The sequence below is a fragment of the Zingiber officinale genome, chromosome 9B, assembly GCF_018446385.1.
Source record: "Zingiber officinale cultivar Zhangliang chromosome 9B, Zo_v1.1, whole genome shotgun sequence".
Taxonomy (NCBI): Eukaryota; Viridiplantae; Streptophyta; class Magnoliopsida; order Zingiberales; family Zingiberaceae; genus Zingiber; species Zingiber officinale.
Window position 1 is genome coordinate 103,750,289 of NC_056003.1, and position 23,755 is coordinate 103,774,043.

At 36.0% G+C, this 23,755-nt stretch overlaps 3 protein-coding genes across 4 annotated transcripts; 2 read left to right on the forward strand and 1 right to left on the reverse strand.

Annotated features, from left to right (window-relative positions):
• The first annotated feature begins 532 nt into the window (after nucleotides 1–532).
• LOC122023720 (nodulation receptor kinase-like) lies at nucleotides 533–11,844 on the forward strand. Its single transcript, XM_042582002.1, has 12 exons — nucleotides 533–817; nucleotides 3,998–4,175; nucleotides 4,263–4,334; nucleotides 4,427–4,498; nucleotides 4,669–4,740; nucleotides 4,824–4,993; nucleotides 6,715–6,938; nucleotides 7,298–7,424; nucleotides 7,504–7,572; nucleotides 9,161–9,350; nucleotides 10,514–10,646; nucleotides 11,343–11,844. Exons 1-12 carry the CDS (start codon nucleotides 760–762, stop codon nucleotides 11,643–11,645), a joined length of 1,668 nt encoding a protein of 555 aa, XP_042437936.1. The 5' UTR covers nucleotides 533–759; the 3' UTR covers nucleotides 11,646–11,844.
• A 2,599-nt stretch (nucleotides 11,845–14,443) lies between these two features.
• Nucleotides 14,444–16,071, forward strand: LOC122023721 (GDSL esterase/lipase At2g23540-like). Its single transcript, XM_042582003.1, has 5 exons — nucleotides 14,444–14,737; nucleotides 14,817–14,947; nucleotides 15,036–15,284; nucleotides 15,360–15,615; nucleotides 15,689–16,071. Exons 1-5 carry the CDS (start codon nucleotides 14,488–14,490, stop codon nucleotides 15,910–15,912), a joined length of 1,110 nt encoding a protein of 369 aa, XP_042437937.1. The 5' UTR covers nucleotides 14,444–14,487; the 3' UTR covers nucleotides 15,913–16,071.
• A 1,517-nt stretch (nucleotides 16,072–17,588) lies between these two features.
• On the reverse strand, nucleotides 17,589–21,554 carry LOC122025487 (probable nucleolar protein 5-2). Of its 2 annotated transcripts, none has more exons than XM_042584299.1 (10): nucleotides 21,472–21,554; nucleotides 21,081–21,189; nucleotides 20,929–20,970; nucleotides 20,569–20,748; nucleotides 20,333–20,497; nucleotides 19,881–20,081; nucleotides 19,495–19,791; nucleotides 18,557–18,757; nucleotides 18,341–18,475; nucleotides 17,589–18,210 (listed from the first exon to the last, which is right to left on the reverse strand). In XM_042584299.1, the coding sequence occupies exons 2-10, from the start codon at nucleotides 21,156–21,158 to the stop codon at nucleotides 17,788–17,790; spliced, it is 1,722 nt and encodes a 573-aa protein (XP_042440233.1). In that variant the 5' UTR covers nucleotides 21,159–21,189; nucleotides 21,472–21,554; the 3' UTR covers nucleotides 17,589–17,787. The 2 variants fall into 2 exon arrangements, with proteins under 2 accessions (XP_042440233.1, XP_042440234.1); XM_042584300.1 differs by having other exon boundaries at nucleotides 21,273–21,532.
• Nucleotides 21,555–23,755: the final 2,201 nt, after the last annotated feature.

Genomic DNA, 23,755 nt, shown 5'->3' on the forward strand with positions numbered 1-23,755 from the left:
CGGGCTCTATCATCAATGTCAAACAATTATGTCATGTACACAACAAATTAAATTAGGGTGGAAATTTCTCAATCCGATATGATAGCAGCTCAACCTATCCTACCTCATCATATCATATGATGAGTCAGTCCGTTTCATTGTGGCAAAAGGCACGGAGGAGATAAATCACGGACGACTACTAATTTTTGGAATAATGATTAACACATAAGGGAGGTATTTATCTCGGCTTTGTCGAGATTCAAATCTCAGACCTCATTATGATAACACTTCATATGCTAGCCACTAGACCCATCCAAAAGGACTGAGTCAGTCGGTTCCAATTCTACGAGTTCATCTGTCTAATAGCAACAGTGTTAACCGAATGACCCTTTTTAGCGAACTTGACGGAGTTTTTGTTTTTATATTTTAAAAATAATAGATGCAAATTTTGAAAAAATTCAATCTTATTATTGGCGCACCGCGCACTAGCAATTTTTTAAATAATAATAATAATAATAATAATTATTATTATTATTATTATTATTGATATCATGGAGCGAGAGCGAAACGAAGACCTGATATTTTGTCCCATCCTCGCTCCTCTCCTCTCTGCTAGATTCCGATTCCGGTGTCATTGGCCTCTAGCGCGGACCAAACCATCAGCGACCTCGTCTCATCCCTCCACGGCGATTCGTCGCGATCAGGATTCCCTCTTGTGATGGAACTCGGCGCCGACGCCGGCGATGACTGTGACCGGGCTCGGATGCTGGCCCAGCTATTATGATGATCCTTTGCTTTCTCCTCTTGATGCTATTCGCTCGTGTAAATAGTCAGCAAGGTAATCGAGCATGCAGCTTTCTACTCCTCATCTTGGTTTCGTGTTGATTGGGATTTTGTTAATTTGGCCTCTGATTTAAAGGGCACATTCTTCCTGCCGATTGTATTTTTTAAAGAGTCGCCTCTGATGTGTACATAGTCAACTCATCTTTTCTGCGGGATCTATGTCTGATACATAGAAGTTGAACTGTGGACAGGCAGGGAAAACACTTAACTTTTCTGAAGTTGATAGAGAAGATTACGATTTGAGCCCTAAAAGCTTGGTTGGATGGTGTAAATCGTTGATTGCCTAACATTTAATAGGTTTATTTGACTATTAAATGATAAAATTCCATTATCGCATTACCATTGAATTTTTGTAAAATTTGGCTTATGGGGAAAGAGATTATGGACGACTCAATAAATGTAAGTGATTCCGCTAGGGGCTTTTCAGAAGGAACATTTTAGTGTCCAAATTTTCTTTCTTTTCTTCTCGTCTCTATTTGAGCTATTCATGGCCATCGAATCATACAAACAACAAAATGATTAATTAACTTTTTAAAAAATCTTTTAATTTGTGTCATTGATGATGTCCAGCATTGGCTGGGACGACAGACTATTCTTCAATATTGGCACATGCTAGTTAACTTAGCTTCACTATGTAGTTGGATTTACTTGTGGTTGCCAACATTGGGCAAATAACTGAACAGCCATAGAAGTTTTTTACTCTAAATAAAATTAGCTATGTATCATCCAAATATGCTTCCTTTAGTATAAGGAGTCAACGAGAACCTGATCTGCTAATGCAAAACAAAAAAAGAACATCTATCTGTTAGTTGTTTCTAGGCTACTTCCATTCTTAGAGCTTATTCCAATATATTCTTTTACTTTCCACTAAATTAGTTAGCTTCACAATACCCTTATGCATGATATTATAGAGAAGTCTCCTATAATTTCTTTAGCATACTCACAATACCTCTTTTTTCCTGCAAATAAGACAAATTGATTCCTAAAGGTGATAACTCAATTTTGACGCCTAATAATTCATGATATCTAGGCATGCCATCCAAATGATATCCTTATTTCGGTTATATCTAATCTTTGAGATACTAATTCTACATGGATCATAAAACTTACTATTAAACGCAGTCAACCTTTAAAGTGTAGGATTGTGTGAATAGATGGTGTGCACCTACTAAAGAGGAGGGTTGAATAGCTGTGGCCTAAAACTGATATTTTCTTGCAAAATAAAGACAATCAAACTTGCTAGATTTAAGTGAGGTGCTCGTTTGTGAGTCATTTAACCATGTTAAGTTGTACATGTAGCAAAAGTATAACAAAAACAATAGAAAATGCTAGTATAGTTTGGTTTTATGTGTTTCAAAAAATCTGCTCCTGATCCATGATCTCTGACTCATTAGGTGAGAATTACAAAGATCTTGTAGAATGAATCATTCACTTAGATTATAAGCCCTTGGATGTTGTTTCACTTGAGCACTTGGCCACAACAAACTATGAAACAAGTTCGTTCACCTTTAACCTCCCAAACAACCTATGGATTTTATAAGTAAAGTTTCGACGACTCTATTTTGTCTGTTTCCAGTAGACTACTCAAACAAATTTAGTCGTTGAGTGACTAATGACTCTCTGGGTAGTCAATCGGAATTCTTGTATAGTCAATTGAATAGAGCCTTCAACAAAAAAATATATTTTAGAGCCTTCAATAAACAAAAGATATTTTGTTCTTCGAACCATTCAACTAACTCTAGAGTTGACTAAACTGTTTAGTCATCTTATCAGTCAAGTTAACTCTCTAGTTGACTCATGAGTCAACTGAACTCTCTAGTTAAGTCAGAGTCAACTGAAACTCTTCACTTGCTTTGATTCTAGCCAACTGAATCTACACAAAGATCCTTCCTCAACTTATCCCTTGTAAGCCTATACAAAGTACAATATCGAGTTGAGGTACCAACTACAAACTGAGACCTATTGTCCTTTGATTGAAGATATCTTACAAGCCACTAGGTGGTCTAACCCCTATCAAGTTGTACACATCATCTCCGACGATATTGCTCAAAAGCGAGAACCTTAACATTACACTCCTTTGTAATCTCTCATACCTCACATGACTCCACATCTTAAACTATTGTTGATTCTCTTCATCGTTCTTGAGTTTGTCTCGTATCAGGCTCTCAGTCCCTTGGATGCACTATGTCATCCTTCACCCCTCGCCTATGAGTCCACCTCCTTTGGACTGCCTAGAGTATACCTTGCATTAGGTGTCCTTAGTCCTTTGGACGCACCAAGATCTCTAAGCTTATCCACGCATCATCCTTCATCCTTTGCCTTCACAAGTTCAACTCCCATTAGGCCATCGAGCCATCAGACTATCTGCAACCAAACAAGTTACCACTCTGAGTCAACAAACTCTGCAAGCTCTGTTGTACATTATTGCACTGTAGACTTAATGCACTTATTAGCAACATTAGGTCAAATATAATTTACCACTTAGTCAAACCCAATCATTTGGGAGCATTTTTGCATCAATAAAAAGTTGAAACCATTTTCATTACTGGTCTTCTTTGTTTGCTTGAACAATGCCAGGAGTTCATAGAGCATTTCCACTGTAGGGAGCTTACACCTAGGTGGTTAACTCGTGAGATTAGTTGTGTTCTGTTGAGAAGCAGTTGTATCTATGAGTTAGTCATGCACGTTCTTTAAAGTACATTACATTATCCATTGGCCAAGCAATGCTCTTTATATTCAGAACTTGTAGCTATTTGACTAAATAAATTTCAAATAGGGATAGTATGTGGTTACCATTGGTCAAACAATGCTCTTTATATTCAGAACTTCTAGCTATTAGACTAAATAAATTTCAAATAGGGATAGTATGTGGTTATCAGATTACACCTTTTATCTTGACTGACTGCAACAAATGTTTTGACTTCCTGTTGTTTCCTTTTTTATTATGCTTACATAAAATATCCACAGCTGCACAAACCCGTTCACTGGGATGTTGCTTGTCCATCCTCCTGAATTTCGTTTGTAAACACTTGGCATCCTATGGTTACACAATATCAAGCATTTCAACTACAATAATGAAACTAATTTTTTAGTGCATATATGCTAGGGTTTCTTCCTATTTGGCATTTACTACTTGCAAGCATCTAAGCATTTCCTTTGTTTTACTTTTTGTTAGGTGATGTCAAAACAGAGACTTATGTACTGGATGCAGCAGAGCAGCTTAAGAATGAACTTCTCAGGTCGAATCAAGGAAACAAAATTTTTGCAAAATGGTTTGGGGATCCATGCTTCCCTTCCCCATGGCAAGGCTTCCATTGTCAAATGTTAAACCATTCGTTAACTATCACACAACTGTAAGTGCTTTTCATTCGAATGGTCAACAATTCTCAGAATCCTCTTAATTCCTCCACATGGAACATTCTAACTTGCTATCATTTCAGGAATCTCTCATCAAACAATTTGCAAGGATCAGTTCCAGCATGCATCAGTGTCTTATCAGAGCTAAAGGAGCTGTATGTATCACTATTTCATGGATTGACTGCGTTTATTGCTTAATGATATTTGCCTTTCCTCCTTTTGAGTTATGTGGATTCTTGTTTATCAGGTATTTACAGAATAATAACTTCACAGGGTCCATCCCAGAATCTTTTGTGTCACTCCGCCAATTATCAAAGCTGTAGGTTTATTCATTATGGCATTTGTATTTCTTACATCTACTTTGTTGATTAATTCTTTTACCATGCATTCAATTGCAACAAGTCTTATTTCTTCATCCATATACTTGTCATCTCTTCTTCATATATACCCTTCACATTTAAAATTCCAACATTTGTATTATTGTTTCAGGTCCATAGAATGCAATCCACACTTGCAGGATCAACTTCCTCTTGGTTTACTAAGAGGCAATGTTACTGTAAGGTACACAAATTATGCTATGCTTAATCAAAGTTGCTATAACTCTTTAACTGATGTGTTAGTCTTCATTTGACTGTGATATTCAGTTCTGGAAACTGTCCCAGTACAGAAGCTTTCGAAGCCACTTCTCATAACAAAGTTTATTTCATACGAGCTGGTGGATCTCTTTCTTTCATTTGTGCACTTGGTACTTTCTTCAACTGTTTCTACAAACGGGCCCATCGCTCTAGAAGAAGAGAACACCTGGAAATTGAAAGTATGTTTTAAAATTTTCTAATCGTATGCATTTGGTAATGATTTTCAACACATGCATGAGAAATGCGGTCTTTGAGATCTGAGAAAACATTTCTAACTTGTAGTTTTTGAAGGGTAAATCAACAATGATCATGCTATTCCATGAACAAGGACATAAGCTAGTAAATTAATTGAAATTGTAATACCATAGAAATCATGCCCTCAAGTCAACAAGATATAACAATCTCAACTTCATATTTGAAAATTTCTTTAAAGAAACTAATTGAGTAAATATTGTACATGGAGTGTATGAACTAATCATTAGCACAATTGAACACATGATTAATTCACATGCACAAATTCAAATTTTAAATATGAAATTATATAACCAATTTGTATTGTAGAATGGATGTTTAAAAAAAAAATACATAGTATTGCATTTCTCTCATCATCGTCGTCATTGCCATCATTACACCATGCTTGTCTATGCTTTAGCGCAAGTACATTGAGCTCTCATTCTGTATCCTATTAATATCTTCATCAATATTCCCTTCATCTTGATACTGAATCTAAGATATTAAACTTTTTACCTATAAGAATACTATACATTTTAATTATTTCATTATTTTTTTCTGAATATGATAATTACATTTCATATATTTAGTTTTTATTCTTCATATCTTAAAACCTTTAGTTTCTATTTGGCAATAGTCAACTCAATTCATATTTTTAGTTTTTATGCTCAAATGATTCTATTTGGTAATAGTCAACTTGGTAGATTTTTATTCAATTGGAGGCTTGAGTAACCAACAAAAAAAATCAGTCGACATGTGATATAGTCGTTATCATCCAACTATCACATTTGAACATCTAATTGACTGGAGACTTTTTCCACTTTATTGGAGGTGATCAGAAGTGAACTGAACTGTTGGAAGCTTTGTATATAAACTCTTGGTAAGCTTTTAGGCACTAAGAACTCATGTAAACATCTTAATTTCCTGTGCTCAAGTGATACAAGTTCCCCAAAAATAATACAAGAGCTTGGAGAAGTATTGGAAGGCTTCAATCATCAAGCTCTTAATAATTACCTCTTCCTTAGTCCTTTACTTTTATCTTCGTACAAAGAGGTAAGGATTTGTTTGAGTGAAGTCCTTGTGAATGGTTAAGCTTATGATAATTTTTTATATCAGAAGCTTGGTTCAAATGTTATCCTTATTTGAGGTTTACCCTGTTACCTTTTGTGAAGGGGTGGTTTGATGGAAATTATTTGGAGTGACACACTAGACGTGTTATAAGCCATGGAGTAGGAGTGGGCTCTTAGAATCATATTATATTTTGTGTTAGCATCATATTCATTTTGTATTCATTTTATTGTCTCTACATATATACTTAGACATGACCAACCAAATACACACGAGCTCACACTACTAATCCTTGTCTTATGCTTTTATGAGAGGAATCAAATTTGTGTGTGCCATCTATTCACTCCCCCTCTGGCCAGGCCACATAGATCCTACACGTTTTTTGTTCCTTAGAGATACTATATTTTGGTATGACCAATATTTTACCCCTGTTAGCATAACTTGTATCTTATAAGATTATGCAAATAATATATTGTGTATTTTTTCCATGACAAATGATGTTAACAATTCTTAATGTTATACATGTTCCCATTAGCACAACTTCTTTCGTAAGTTATTTATATTCTATTAGATTCTGTCATTGTTCCTCTGACAAATGCAGATCCAGTTTTCTCAGAGTTTAGCTTTCATGACCTTTCAATAAGTCTGGTAGTACATCAGTTTACTCTTAAATATATAGAAACAGCAACATGCAACTACAAAATTTTGATTGGAGAGGGTGGTTTTGGATCTGTTTACCGTGGCATTCTCCCACATGGTCAAGAAGTTGCAGTAAAGGTTCGGTCATCCACATCAGTTCAGGGAACTCGTGAATTTAATAATGAGGTAAGTAGGTACAGTTTTTTTTTTTCCTTATAAGTTTTAGTATGGGAACCTGAATTTCTACTTTCTGATATTATAATCAATATCAGCCACTTGTATTAACTAAATGGATACAATTAGCTTTGTTGTAGTTGGTTTCTCATAGTTTCTAGTGCTTCATCCTCTTTTGGAAGACACCATTCTTCTAATGGAATTCATTTTGTATAAACCTGAAAGAAATGGCAATAACTGAAGTGAAGTATTCCTAATAAAGTTTCAATCTTAATATGGACACACGGTTTCAATAATTTGTCCCCATAAATGGATATCGACACCAAAGTTGTGCTTTTCTTGTTGTAAGCAATTTCTCTTTCTTTTTACAGGTAAATCTTCTTTCAACAATCAGGCATGAAAATTTGGTACCGCTTCTTGGTTACTGCTCTGAAAACGATCAACAAATACTTGTTTATCCTTTTATGTCAAATGGTTCTCTGCAAGATAGACTATATGGTAATTATTTACACAAAACACTATGTTTTCCATTCTCTAGCATCTTTCTTTTCTTTCTCATTCAAAACATGTTTTGTAGGGGAAGCAGCAAAAAGGAAGACTCTTGATTGGCCAACTAGACTTTCAATCGTGCTTGGTGCTGCCAAAGGCAAGTATCACTGTCTCAATTAAGAAGTGTTGACAAATATATCAATTATTTTCCACTATGTTATTTATGATAACTTATCCAGAAATGATCACACCCTAAATTGTAGAAAGAATCTACTAATTGGGAGTCAATTCCTCTTTTAAGAAAAAAAAATCTGAACTTGAAATTTCAATTGAAACTTAATGCCATGATAATTATACAACAAGGGATGATACCATGAACACATAGGTTTAAGCATATAATTCGTTTGGGTTTTAGTGCCATTGCTTGATTCTCAAGACCTAGTGCCATAAGTCAGTTTAGTTCTGTTATGTATGCTTTACCAACAAAAGAAGTTCTAATCTACATGTATCTAATGAAACCATTTCAGTATACCCTCCAGTTATGGGATGATAGTTTTGAACTTAAACTGGATCCTGAACTCACCATCAGCTGTACTCTACATAACATAGTATCATGAAACTTAGGGCTGACCGGCTAATACTAATTAACGTAATTTTGTAAGGTTTAGTAATAAATTGGTTTTCAGCTATTTTTAAATTCTATTAGTTGTTTCTTGTAATATTGTTTACTTCTGTAAAGAGAAAGCCCCAACTTTCTGAGTATCATCGATGTATGGCCTAGTAAGCTTTCTCTGGATATGCTATCTATCTTCCAGGTTTGAAAGGCTCATTACCTCATTTTCATCACTATTTTAGGTAATGAATGATAGTTACTATTTATTGACACTAATTTCATTAAACAAATGTGAAAACTTAACCACTCTTTTCATTAATCCTTGACCATTTTCAAATTTTTTACTGTCTTTCACGTGTCAGTTTCAAACTTTCAATCTCCTATGAGAATTTCTTAATTTCATGGATTCGTTTCATCACCTCCTTATTAGTTTTTGTTTTTTTTGGAAGATCCCATTTGTTTTCTCTTTGTTCAAGATATTGCTTGCACAATTTAATCTTGTGATATGGAAGAAAATTACCTATTTAACCACCTATTCTCTCAATTTGCATCCTAATTTCCTATAAAGATTTGGGATCGAAAATGTAAGGGGTTGTGTAAAACTGACAGACTAACAGGTAATATAAAGCTATATAGAGCCTAGAGTGTGTTTGCATTATATACATTTGTAGATTAGAGAGTATTATATCAATTAAATTCATATTGTGCAATCTTTATGTCAAGCATGTAGTTAATGATCATTATTTTTCTATATCATATTACTTCATTTTGCATTTTGATTTGCAAATGAAATATAAGTATTTATTTTTATTTACATAATTGTGAATTCTTAGTTAATTCTCCTGGAAAATTAATCTATTCTATGTAATCTAATTATTTATGTATTTTATATTTTTATAGTATTTTAGTTTAGTTTTAAATATTATGCTATCCCTACTTGAAAGAATTCAGAAGATGAGATAACCTAGTTAGCTCTGCAATTTTTGTCTGATAGTTCAACCTCTGTGAGCAACATTAGTAGTATGACGCGCGTGCCAAGTCAAATAATTTCATCCAGATAGCTCTTGTTGATTTCCCTATTAGGAAATTAAAGAGAGTTGTCATATCTTATTTTCCTTTCTGTATGATTTAGGTTTGTTGTACCTGCATACTTTTTCTGAGCGGTGCATCATACATAGAGATGTGAAATCAAGCAATATTCTTTTGGACCATAGCATGTGTGGCAAATTGACTGACCTAGGTTTTTCTAAGTACGCACCACAAGAAGGAGATAGTGGCGCTTCATTGGAAGTAAGAGGAACTGCTGGATACTTGGATCCTGAGTAAGTTTGTCAATACTTATATATGTTTTTTGTTATTTTTCTTCATTTAAACTCGTGTGCGTGGCAATATTTGTATTATCATCTTTTTCATGTTTTCTAATGATCAAATATTTTGTTATCTGCAAGATTTGAATTGAAATAGTTATGTGCATTAACTACCAATGGTGACAACAGATTTGCATTACGTTATGATGAGATAATACAAAATTCATCAATAAAGGTTATAAGAAAGAAATAAAATATTTATGCTCCAGTGGTAGATTGAGAACCTATACAGTATTCGTAGAGCAACATATTAGTTTGAATTGATGCATTAGAAGGAAGAATCTAAAAAAAACAAGAAAAAAAGTAAACATCAACATATAGAATAATAAAACAAAAGGCGATTCTAGTTCCAATTTCTTAATGTGTATAAAGCTCAAATTTCTTCCTCATCTTATTGTGCCCAATGAACATAACATAACAAGTCTTTGCTACATGGAGATATAGTTTAGCTCAGTACGTGTCATGATGGTTTATTTCCATGCTTGTCTATGTAGCATGCCCCTGATGTTCACTTTTCCTAGCTAGGTTGCGCTATGAAAGCGTGAAATGTTGTCATAATTATCCTTCACGTATCTTTTCGTTGATTACATATCTAATGTACTGAGTTACCAAGCTTTTTTTATCTGTTTCTTTTAAAATTTAGTTTCTGTATGGATACGAATTACATTGTTATGGAGCATATCTATTTTCAAAAATATTTTGACATTATTATGCTACTATGTGATTTTTACTTCTACCAATTGATTAATTTATTTCACATCAATGCTTAGGTACCCTACCAGCATCATGTAAATATTAGTATCCTTGTGAAATATGCATTCAATAACTTTGTTTTGGATATCTACTTTCATCCATTGAAAAAAATTAATATTCTTATTTAATATTGGAATCAATGAATCCGTTGGAGGCTCTATGCCTCTTGTTAATCATTTTGATTTAAAAAAAAAATGATATTGAGAAGGGTCAAGCTGCTTGTAATATAATGCAACCATTGAATTAAGTGAACAAATGTTTCTAAGTGTTTCTCTTAACGGCTTTATGTAAAAAACCACCCGTGTTTATTCATTATGATTTTGTGTATGCTGGAAATCAGAAGCATTGGCATTTCTTTATTGCAGATATTACTCAACTCAAGTGCTATCGGCTAAAAGTGATGTCTTTAGTTTTGGGGTGGTTCTTTTAGAAATCGTCACAGGAAGAGAGCCTCTTAACATACACAGGCCAAGGAGCGAGTGGAGCTTAGCTGAATGGGTATAATAATCTCTATCTAATGTATTTTCATGACAGTCTATTGTTCATGTGGGTAAAATTTACTTAGAAAGATATATAGGTTAGGCATAATCATTCCAAATGGACCAACTGCCAGTGACAAATTCGGCATGACTCACAAAAGCCAGGACATGAAATATCATTTTAGATGAGGTTTTTGCACAATTGTATGAATGTTCTTGACTTTTGGAACATCACCTTCTTTTCATGTGTGTGAACATGTCCTGGCTGATGCAATTAGCCTTTGAAGGAAAAAAGAAAAAGAAAACGAGAGAAAAATGAAGATTGATATCACTAACATCTACATTTTACATTTTCTGTATGATTCATAGCTTGTGCTATAAGATTAAATTGACTTGAATAGGATCATAACATACTCTGGCAAGAATAAACGAACATTTAATGTTAGCATTCGCTATTACCATTTTTTCATGCACTTCCAGGAACTTGCATTTTATCCTTTGACCATCTTATTTATTTTAGTAAGAAGAAAGAAAACACTAAATGTATCAATTCTCTAGAGCTCCATCTTTTTAACCACCAAGCTAGCAGCTACAACATTCTCAATAAAGAATCCTTAATATGCATAATTATGTGGGAATGAAAATTTTGCTATTTAAATTTGCAACTCATGCTTTCAGTTCTCCGTTGATCTGATTATTTTTGTTATGTTCATAGGCGAGACCATATATAAAAGAAGCAAGGATTGAAGAAATTGTCGACCCCAATATAAAGGGACAATATCATTTAGAAGCAATGTGGCGAATTGTTGAGATAGCATCTTGTTCCGTCGAGCCAGTTGGGAGCTTCCGACCGAATATGATTGACATCATACGAGAATTAGAAGATGCACTTATAATTGAGAACAACGCATCGGAGTATATGAGGTCAATTGAAAGCATGGGGTCTAACCGCTTCTTGTCACTCGAAAGAACAAGAAGCAATGCTTCTACAATTGTACCAAGCTCAGTTCCAAAGTGAACCGTCACCAAATTTTCGCCCCATATCTGAAATAAATGATTCAACCACTATTAAACAAGGATCAGCAATAAATATATGGAACTTGAAAGATTCCTCATACTTTTCCTGGGTTTTGAGACTAAATTATTAGTGCCTTTTGTTCTCGACAAGCGATGTAGCTTCCTGCGAGTTGAATTATATAGATGGATGGTTTTCATGAGTTGTTGCACGCTAAGGTATCTTTTCGTTTGTGGATTTTCTATTCTTATGCCATAAAGAATTATTGAATATTTCTATAGCTCATTTGATGTATCTCTCCCATGCTCACTCATAATCTTTCCAAGTAGAAATTCATCAAAATGGTGGGAATTCGAACAAATTTTTTATGTTAGGTTTTTCTAATGCTGTATTCTTATTCTAAAAGTTCATATCTCATCGTTTAAAAAAAAAAATCTTAGTTAATTATGAAAATAATAATTATTGTCTTGGGTTATTACTTTAGTGAATGAGAGCCTTAAAGCAACAGTTTAGTTGCTACCATGTCTTTTTACTTTAAGACAATATATAATAGATTTAATATGGGCCAATCCTTCAGAAACTCCAACAGAAGCTTTGTGCATTGAGTTTGCCCTTTGCGTTATTACTATAGTATTTTAACCATTACCATTGTTTTGTCCTAGCGTTTTTCTAACACTTTAACTTACCGTAATTGATGACTTGAGATTTATTTCACCATACGTCTAATGACTATGTATCTGTATTTACCTCTCTTTATATTTGTAGGTAGAGATGTAAACGAGTCAAGCTACTCGCGAGCTATTCGAATCTCGGTTCGAAAAAAGTTCGTTCGAGTTCGTTTGATTAAGTTAACGAGCTGAGCTCGAGCCTAATTTCGAGCTCAAAAACATTATCGAGCCGAATTCGAACTTAACAGTATTTGGTTCGTCAACTCGCGAACATGTTTGTTTAGAATCTCGCAAACGTATTTGTTAAGAGGCTCACGAACATGTTAAGAGTCACGTTTATCTTATTATATATAAATATATAGTTAATTATTTTAAACGAGCTCGAAGTAAGCTCGTTTAACTTGTAACAGACTTTTTTTGAGCTGAGCTCGAGTCGAACTTGAGCTATTTAATTTTATTACGAGTTGAGTTCAAACTCAAGAACTAAAGTTCGAATCGTACTCGAGCTTAGGGATAACAAACCGAGCACAAGCTCGAATCTCTTATTATTCGGCTCAACTCAACTCGTTTATAGCCCTATCCGTGGGGCAGGTACTAAAAAGGTCAAAGATAAAAAAGACATAGTCATAATGGAAAACCCCTTATACTTTAATTTACGTGTGGGACGGTGGATTGTTCTAGCACAAGAATATAAGATAGGATTCAACTACTAATTCTAAAAGAAAAGCTTCCAATCTCCTCTCATAATATCCATCTCTTTTTCTCCATGAACTGGTGCAATTTGCCTTTATGTTTTTGCATAAAATATTTATAAATTCACGTTTGTAGAAATCTGCTGCCACAAGTAAGTTTTTTTCTTGTGGTTTTTTTTAACTCTTTTATCCTTTATAATCCAGACGGTTCGATCCGACTAATTTTAAAAGTATGATTGGCCTAATCCATAGAAATTTTTCATCGACCATTAAAATAAATCTAATAAGTGCTCGTATTATTGGACATTGATAGCCGACCTTCACAGATTATTCCTCGTGATAAGAGTCATGCTACGCTTAAGTATTTAACCATGACTCGTAACACGACCAGCTCCGTAGGATCATTGAACCTATGCCTATGGATAATCAGCTCATATCCTCAATCCACTTTTTCATAAGAGGATCATTTGCATGCATGGGTAAACAGCAATTGTCCCCACCTATTTTACAAGTAGGGTCATTACTCCCCATGTGGTAAAAAGGCGATTCACTCGCTCCCAGCGCCCCCGCCAACCCATCCCTAGGTCAACACGGAGGAGGTAAATTACGGGTGGCTATTAGCTATTAGTGTAAATAGCCAAGACATGGGGGAGGTTATGCTCAGTCACACCGAGTTTCGACCCCAAGACCTCATATGATAATACCCCATGTCTTAATCATCGCACCACCCCGAGGAGATAGGGTCATTACTCCCGGCAATATATGTAAGTGGTCCTCTTCTATGAAAAAATATAGATAGGAGAATTTGCGCTAATGGATAATGGATAATGGATAATGGATAATTATACTTCGCGCTATCCTGTAGCTTAAAAGAAGATCATCTCAAAAGTGAAATTAGAATTCTGAAAAATGGTCGCAAGAGACTTTTTCGACAATTTAAATCCGTGACTTTTAGATTAATTTTACCCCTTCACCAGGCTCTCCTTCGTCCTATAACTTGTTGAACAAAAAAAACACAAAAAATAAAAAAAACAAAATTCTTATGAACTAGTTGCCCACAATTCATTCTTACATTGCATTTGCCACCCAATGAATTCTCAACTACTCCAATAAACCCAAAAATTTCAACTCCCCATCTCATTTCTTTCTCAAGGGGTTCACTCAACTTCTTCTTCTTCTTCTTCTTCTTGTTTTTTTTTTTTCACCTCATTAATCATCGCCTACATTTCCCACTTCCACGAAACCTTCAAGCACCTGCCCCGATCGTTCAAACTCTATGTGTAATTAAATCTTTACGGCAATGTATCAAAAAGAAAAAGAAAAAAAAAAACAGAAGTATTGTCAAACCAACCTCCATTGCTGAAAAGTTAAACTTTTAGCAAGTTTACGAGCAACTGCAGTCCCCTTCCTGAAGGAAACAGCGGCTTATAAGCCCGTAGAGGGCTCTCGCGAGTTCCTGCAACAGAGATCAAGGCGGCAACGATCATGGATTTGAGGTGGGTGGCGGCGGCGGTGTGTGCCATGGCGCTCGTTATTCGCAGCGAAGCCGCGGAGAAGCTTGCGTTCCCAGGTGCTTCCTTTGTGTTCGGCGACTCGCTCGTGGACGCCGGCAACAACAACTACCTTCCTTCCCTGTCGCGGGCCGACTTGCCCCCCAACGGCATGGACTTCGCCGCCTCCGGCGGGCAGCCGACCGGGCGGTTCACCAACGGGAGAACCATGGCGGACATCGTCGGTCAGTAAGAATTAACACTCGATCGATCGACCATCCCTGCCCTGTTTTGATCCTGAAACCTTCTGAATCTCTCCTCCAGGCGAATTGCTCGGGCAGCTAAACTACTCGCAGCCGTTCTTGTCGCCTGAAACCAAAGGACCGGTCATTCTCAACGGAGTCAACTACGCGTCCGGCGGCTCCGGAATTCTCAACAGCACCGGAAGAATTTTCGTATGCCTCTTCTTAATTCATTCATCTTCCATCTCCACCATCCTTCACGCCATTACTATCTCAAGCCCCCACGATTCGATCGATGCAGGTGAATCGGCTGGGAATGGACGTCCAAATCGATTACTTCAACGTCACCCGGCGGCAACTGGACGAGTTACTGGGAACGAAGGCGGCCAGAGAGTTCTTGTGGAAGAAGGCCATCTTCTCCATCACCGTCGGATCCAACGACATCCTCAACAACTACCTCCTCCCGTTCTTCTCCATCGCCGAAAGGGTCAATCAAACGCCGGACGCCTTCATCGCCGACCTCATCGCCGCCCTACGACGGCAGCTCATCGTAATGATCACTGAGAATTTGGTTAATGAATAATATTGTCCTGTTCACGATCGATCTCTGGTCCGTGCATGGCAGAGGCTCTACTCCCTCGACGCCAGGAAAATCGTGGTGAGCAACGTGGGGCCGTTGGGATGCATTCCCTACCAGAAGACGATCAACCAACTGAACGAGAACGAGTGCGCCGGCTTGCCCAACCAAATGGCGATGAAGTACAACGCTCTGTTGAGGGACTTGCTCATGGAGCTCAATCGCCGCCTCCCTGGAGCTGTGTTTGTCCTGTCCAACGCATACGACCTGGTGATGGAGTTGCTCGCCAACTATCGAGCTTACGGTGAGCAGTGATCTCCGAACCATTTGATCGTATTGCTTTCACAAAACATTAAAAAAAATTAATGAATGTGCAGGGTTTACGGATGCAAGCACGGCGTGCTGCGGCAACGGAGGGCAGTACCGCGGCATTTTTCCATGCGGGCCGGCGTCGACAATGTGCGATGACCGATCGAGGTTTGTGTTCTGGGATCCTTACCATCCGAGCCAGGCAGCGAATGTGTTTTTTGCCAAGCATATGGCGGATGGAGATACGAGGTATATATCTCCCATGAATATTCGACAACTTTTGAAGCTGTGAGATTCATGTGACAGAGATTGTCCATTTGTTTTGGGGATTGGTGGAGCTGTTTGTTTTTGTTTTTTTTTTCTTGTCGATTTAGTGTGTCATTCTACTTGTATCATTGTTGTTGGTATTTATTTTTATTATTATTATTATTATTATTATTATTATGTCTAACCGTGAAAATATGTTTTGCCATTGGGTGAGGTAGCAAAGAGTAATTGTATGGAAAAGATTAAACATAACACGATGACGAGGGTGACTCAAAAAATTCCTACAACTTAGTAAGAGGTTTTTGAATAGACGCTGAGGTTGGACTCGACCTGCCTACTTAGATGCTTAAGTTAGTATAAGGATTGGAGAAAGAGAAAAGTTATAGAAGAAGAGTCTAAAAACGTACTTGGTCCGCAGGAGTAGACGACCTTTTAAAGAATTGTAAATGTGGCCTTACGTTGCACACTTGTTCTGAGATGAACGCTTATGTTGCCCATGTCTTCCGGAGGAAACGACTATGTTCACCACGTCTTCAAGGGGAAATGACTATGTTGTCCACATCCTTAGGAAAAATGGTTACATTGCCTATGTCCTTTAGAGAAATGGTTCAGTGAGACATGTAGGATGCAGGTCCCAATCGAGGGTGACTGAGTTGAAAGAGTTCGACAGAGTCGGGTGACAGAGTTTGGTAAACCAAGTCAGAAGAGTCAGGTGACATCATGCTGCATGCTGAGTAGGAGTGTAAATGAACCAAGCCGTTCGCGAGCTATTCGAATCTCGATTCGATAAAAATTTGTTTGAGCTCGTTTAATGAGACTCGTTAAGATAAACAAACCAAGTTCAAGGTTCGTAATATTCAGCTCGTTAGCTCGTGAACACGTTCATTAAGCTCATTAAGCAACTTTTAAATAAAAATAATAATAATTTTGATATTGAATTTATAGATTTTACACTCTACTTATGGAAAATATAGATAAATATATTAAATTTATTTATTAGAATAAAATTATAAAATTTAATAATAATATTATAATTTTCTCTAAATATATAATTTAGTTTGTAATGAATATTTAAATTTATGATTTATATTTATTAAGTTCGTTTAGGCTCGATAAAAGCTCAAATAAACTCGTGAGCCATGAATATATTCGTTAAATAAAGTTCGAGCTCGACTCGATTATAAACTAATCAAGCTCAAATATTCAAGAGTTCGACTCAGCTCGGCTCAATTACACCCCTAATATTGAGGGAGTCCAAGGTGACTTAACTAAGAAAGTTTGATGGTTCGAATCGGAGAAGTCTGGTGGACCGATCCCCAAGAATCTGGGAAGATGTGCTGGAGTGGCTGGGAGGCCAAGTCTCGAGGAGTTTGAGAAGCCGGACTGAAGAGGTTTGGTAGACCGAGTTCGGAGGAGTCAGGTAAGCCGGACTGAAGAGGTCTGGTAGACCGACTCTGGAGGAGTTTGGAAAGCCAAGCTGAAGAGATTTGGTAGACCGAGTCCGAAGGAGTCTAGGAACATGGCAGAGCTGGAGAGATTTGCTTTGACTTCCACCTCGTTAACCAACACCTAAGTTTGACTTTTAACCAAGTGATTTGACTGTCGACCTGGATCTGCCGCATGTAGACTCCCATATCCTCCACGTCATTCTATTTTTGCAGTTGACATTCATTTGAACTGTAAAAGCATGACAATTGCAAGTTTTAGTAAACCTCAGATTTGCAGAAACATGAGAGGTCTTAGGATATCATGATGGCAAGTATCAAAAAATAATGTCAGACTGCAGAATCATGCAGGAGAAATAAACAAGGATCAATTTTACGTATAATTGTTCCTTCAATACAAGCACTAGAACAAGGGAGCTACCAGGCTCCCTGAAACAAAAAAAATAAATGAAATTCTACTCCCTCCCCTTGTCCTTTTTCTTCTTCTCCTTTTTCTTGTGAACTGCATCGCCCATTGCCTGCTCTTCTTCAGCGTGTTTTTTCTTCTTTTCCTTTTTGCTGGGCACCTCCTCATCCTGATTCACATCCTTCTTCTTCTTAGTTTTCTTTTTAATCTGCTCTTCCGATTTGTCGCCGGAAACTGGATCATCAACTTGCAAATTGGTGTTCTCTGACTCAGATATCTTTCTCTTCTTCCTCTTCTCTCCTGCATGCTTGGCCTCGCTCGTGGGTGTCGCATCAGCTGTTTTTTCAGAGGGAGGCAGTTCAGCTTCCCGGTGTTTCCTCTTCTTTGGAAGTGCTGCAACTTCGCTGGTTGTATTACTCCGAGTCGAATCAGTTGCTTGCTCGAGTACAAGATCTGCTGAGGTATTATATGTCTACACAGACAAAATATAGCATATAGACTTTCAGTCTCAGTTTCGATTGTGCTATATGGAACATTAACATCTTCAGTACAAAATGATATAAATCCACTAATAGGTGTTGAAGCAGTGAGATTGTTCATACCTTTGCTGGAGTAATCAGAGCCCCAGCACCTTTCTTCCGATCTTTGTCATAATACTCAATCTTGGGCTTTCCTTTGGTAGAACCAGCAGACTGACCCAACTCTCGGCCCTCAAGAACTCTAAGGCGGGTTTCAAGCTATTCAAAAGTTTGAACAATGGCATGTCAGAATAAATTCCACATATATCCAACAGCGATTAGATTCCATATAAATGTTACCTTAGCTCGATTTTCCAATCCCATACTGTTGTCCTGACTATCGCCAAGAGCATCGTACCTAATAGCCAAAGCAGTCTTTGCAGCAAGAGAACGAGAAATTTTCCCCTTGATTTTAGGAGCTGCCTGACCGACTAAAGATGCATGGAAAATAAGCCCATACTTTGGTGTAGCGTGTTTGGTTTTCAAAGCTCTAAACAAAGCCTGCATTTGAATAAAACATTATGGTTAACCAGTTTACTGCTAAAATAGAAAAAACACGAAATTTTGTCATAAGAGACATGATAATTCATGGTCGTTTCTGCAATATAATGAGTAGACGAAAATTCACAGGACCAACTAGTTTCATCTGATAAGGATATACCTAATACTAAATCAGGAACCTTTCACAAAAAAAAAAAAAAGCATGATTCACAATTGTAGCTTTGTGATGTCATGGGCCAAATCATGTAAATTAAGTAACTTACTCGGTGTCTAAGAACATGAATCACTTGTGGCATGCCTACATGAATCATCAAGACTCTCCACATTTAAATTGAAAAAGAATTAACAAAACTCGTTGCTAAAAGAATGATGCAGCTTTAGTTGATGCATAGCTAAAATTAACATTTGTTTAAACTACATGGAACCAAACAAGCAACAACGGATACATATTATAGGTGGTCTAAAGGTTTGAGAGTCGTAAAAAACATCACTAATCTCGTACTAATTAATATCAAATAACAGATTACAGCATTTTTTTTTTCATAAGCAATTTAGGCAAAGTCCCAAACAAACAGAAAATGGTCATAAGAAATAAATGTGTAGTGTAAGACAGATGCAATGTAGACACAAACAGTCTCATTATCACAGTCTCATATACTAGTCATGACATCTCCACTGACATTTAAGATAAGGGAAAGCAAGTAATCATTAAGATAAAAACGTTCTAGGAAAAAAACCTTTTCTGCACCAAGTATCTGAACAGTACTCCCAGGTTGCTTTGCTAGATTGAGTAAACTACCACCATGAGCAATAAGACGAGCTCCAACAAGCTCCCCAACGAGGGCAGTCAAATTTGGTGCAATTGTGTTCATTCTGCTTTTCAGGTAATCATAAAGTTGAGCCCTGTACTCTGAAAGTGCTAGAACCTGGTCACAGAGCTCTTTGATGTTAGCTAAGTCTAGATCGCTAACTTCAGTACCCATTGATATGACTGCTGCTTCTTTCAGCTCTGCTTCAGTCTCTTCAGATAGTACCTGTTAGCAAGAACACAAATTATTTGCATTTAATGGGGAACAAGTTCATTCGATATTTTTGATAGAGTTGATTCAGCTGACATTTTTACCTCGGAAAAATCAAGAGCAACAGCATTTGTACGGTTGCCCATTAGCTTTACTACCTTTGCATACTGAATGTTGTCTTGTACAATTTTTGAAAGCTCTGGGAAATGCCATCCATACCATTCTCGAACTCTCATGGCATAGGTATTGAGCTCTTTGTCTAAATCATCTAACAAACCAATGGCTTGAATGATCATTGTATCCACCTAAAGGGTTGTGAAAAAGAAATTTTAACAACCATAGGAGTGGTTCAGTTTGTGAAAAGTGGAAACTATATTGACATGGGGAACGAGTCTATATAAAAAAAGCTTATCTAAATAATACAAGTACAGGTTGGACATGTACATATATCCGATACTAATGTTCTTCCTTTCATGATTGGAAGATCATCACTAGGAAGAATTGAAGAACATAGACATTTTCCTTCAAAAATTTGTCACAGAAAAGTAGGATTAACCTTATCAGGGCTGAACTTTAGTTTGTATCTGGATAAGCTGTGAGACAAACCCAAGCTCATTGGAGCTAGATCTTGCACAGCTAACCCAGAAATAAGTTCTGTCAGCTGGTTTCTAAGTCCTCTCATCAGTTCCATCACAGCATTGTTGTGGAGGCAATCAATTTTCTATACGATACAAAATGCGCAAGTGAGAATGCATAACAATACAACCAAACATGACAATCATTGAAACTAACCAGCTTGTCCTTAATAGCATTCCCAAGCTTTGAATCAGCCACAGCCAATGTCTCACCATCACAGTGAGCACGTAAGAACTTCCTAAGGCCCTTGCTGGGTTTGCTATCTATCAATAAGGTTGCAGCAGATAATGCGTCTGAAGTATTCTCAAATTTATTAAAAGCTTGCAGCTTCACAATCTAATGATACATTAAAAAGCATTAGCACTACAGAAAAATAATGTGAATAATAAGGATGATCAAGACCATTACACTGGTCTGAAGTGCGATATAAGATGGAGAAAACACAAACAATAATTGAGCATTTACAAGGGGAAAAACGGGAAAAATAAGAGCAGAAAAAGGCAACATATGACCGACCTTTCTAGCTGACTCTGCTGATGTAAACTCTTTCCACAAATCCTGAAATGGCAAAGGAAAAAAATAGAAATAGAAATAAGCAAAGGCAAAAAAAAATGATCGGACAAAAGAATTCAACAAATGGATGATGGGAACACCGAACAAGACGTTACCTCGACTTTGTCAAGCTTTCCTTCATCCAAAACCTTGAATAGGGCAAAGCCCGCAGGGGTCTCGAACAACACCAACATCACTAATCCGTGTATCGCCCAGCTATTTCACCTGATGAAAATGCACGATCAGCACAAAACGCAAGACAGAAAACAATGGAACAAGATGAGATATCAACAAGAGAAAACATTTACGAGGGTTGCAAAGATTCCGGCTCCACAACTAAGCAAACAAAATGGCGAGAGCACAGGACGGTCAATGCTAAGTGGAAGGGACAAGGAAATGCAAGGTGCAAAGGGCAACGACTCCCGATCGAACAGTGAGATCAGAAAATGGATAGGAGGAAGAGGATCCCGAGAAGGATGAGGGAAGAAAAGGGAGGAGCCTTCGTACCTCTTCCGTCTGAGGAAGGCCTGATGGGCTGCGCGCCTGCGCTGCTGAGACTGGAGGCGGCGAGGGTGGTCGAAGGAAGTAGGGGTTTTGAAGGGTTTTAAATAGGTGAAGGAAGGAGTCGTGTAGTTCAGAGGAGAAGGAATTGACCGTTGATATATCAGTTGAGAAATCCTGATCGTAAGATATGGGTTGTCCATTTAACATCCAGATCCGATTAGGATAGGATCGATTGGTAAAAACCTGACCCGCATCCTTCACTATTGGTTGATTCTAGGAGTGTAATCGAATCGAGTCGAGCTAAATTTTTTAATATTTGAGTTTGATTTGTTTATAATCGAGCCGAGTTCAAATTTTATTTAATGAATATATTCATAACTCACGAATTTATTCAAATTTTTATCGAATTTAAATGAATTTAATAAACATAAATTATAAATTTAAATATTCATTAAAAACTAAATTATATATTAAGAGAAAATTATAATATTCCTATTAAATTTATAATTTTATTTTAATAAATAAATTTAATATATTTATCTATATATTTTATATGTAGAGTGTAAAATCTATAAATTTAATTTCAAAATTATTATTTTTTTATTTAAATGTTGTTTTATGAGTTTAACGAACATGTTCTTGAACTAACAAATCGAATATTGTAAAGTTTAAGTTTAGTTTATTTATCTAACGAGCCTCATTAAATGAGCTCAAATGAACTTTTATCGAATCAAACTTTGAATAGTTTATAAGCGACTTAGTTCATTTACTCCTCTCTAATTGATTCCTAACAACTCAATTGGCAAGGTTTACTCTCTAAAAAGATTTTAAAAAAAATAAAATAAGTTTACTCTGTACTTACCCTCAATCAAACGCACCCTAAGAATATTGATCATTTGCTAGATATCTATGAGTACTTTTTAATATATTTTAATGGTCGATAGAAAATTTTTATGGGATTGAGTTAGTTCCCTTCAAAATTAATCAGTTCAAAAAACTAAACACCTAAATTATAAAAAAAAACAATTACTCTCTACTTATCTTTACCAGTATAATTGAATTGGTACTTACAAAATAAATTATCATCACAAAGTAAAGATTAAATTTCTAAGGAATAATTTCTTAAAAAATAAAATTTCTATCACCTATAGAGGTGTTGTTCGATTATCATGATTTATTAACATTTTACCGTTTACTCTTAATTTGCACAAGTATTTTCAGAGTTATGATATCATGATAAAATATTCAAATTATCATACAAGTATTCACGATTCAAACCTTGATTAACAGAATTTTTTTCTCTAAATGAAGGATGTAATCAAAAGACATTAAACTTTTAGATTGGTCATTATGGCCGAAAGAAAATTTTCATAGAATGAGATGGATCATATTTAAGGATAATTAATAAAACAAACTGAGATTATTCTTTTTGTACTTGCACAAGTGAATAGACCCCTGTTAAAGAAGGTTGACACATGATGAAAAGCTCTGCTCGTCGACACTCTTTGGACGCCTTAGCCCACTTTTATAGTTGATCGACGACTATGCCATTTACTTTTGTTTGATAAAGTCAAATTGAACCACTGCTAGTGGGTGAGCAGATCAGTTAAACCGAATTAATCCAACGTATTAGTCAAATTTAAAAATTCAATTACTTCAAAATTTTAATTATTTTTTAAAAAAATATTAATTATTTTAGATAATTTAATTTGATCTCAATTTTAAAAATTTAAATTAGATTAAATAAAATAAATCGACATTATCAATCAACTACTAATTTCAGCCATCGATTGATATACTTAAAAATCAAGTAAAATATTTCGTAATTGATCATTTATTATTAGTTGATTGTTGAAAATTAATAATTGACTGATAAATTTCGAACATCGAACAGTATACTCTGAAATTGACTCTTAAAATCGACTGTCTATGATCAATCAAATGATGGAAAAATTAGTTAATTTATAATCAATATTTTATAGGTTCAGTTTGTTTAATTTTTATTAGAAAAGTTAATGAGTTTAGTTAGTTTAAATATATTTTGATTGTTCAATTTCTATTGAATCGGTTTGATTATTAACCGATTATTCAGCTTTACATTTGATAGCAATTGGTGTTAAGAAGGTGAAAGGGTGTCACTTCCCCTTCATCTTCCAACTTTTTCACCTTCCTTCATTAATAGAGGTAGAGGAAGAATCATCTTCTTCTATAAAAGAACGTTCAAGGTATTGATGCAATATCCCCTAGGTTAGGTTGACCAGGTTAACTAAGCTTGAGTTGACTTAAA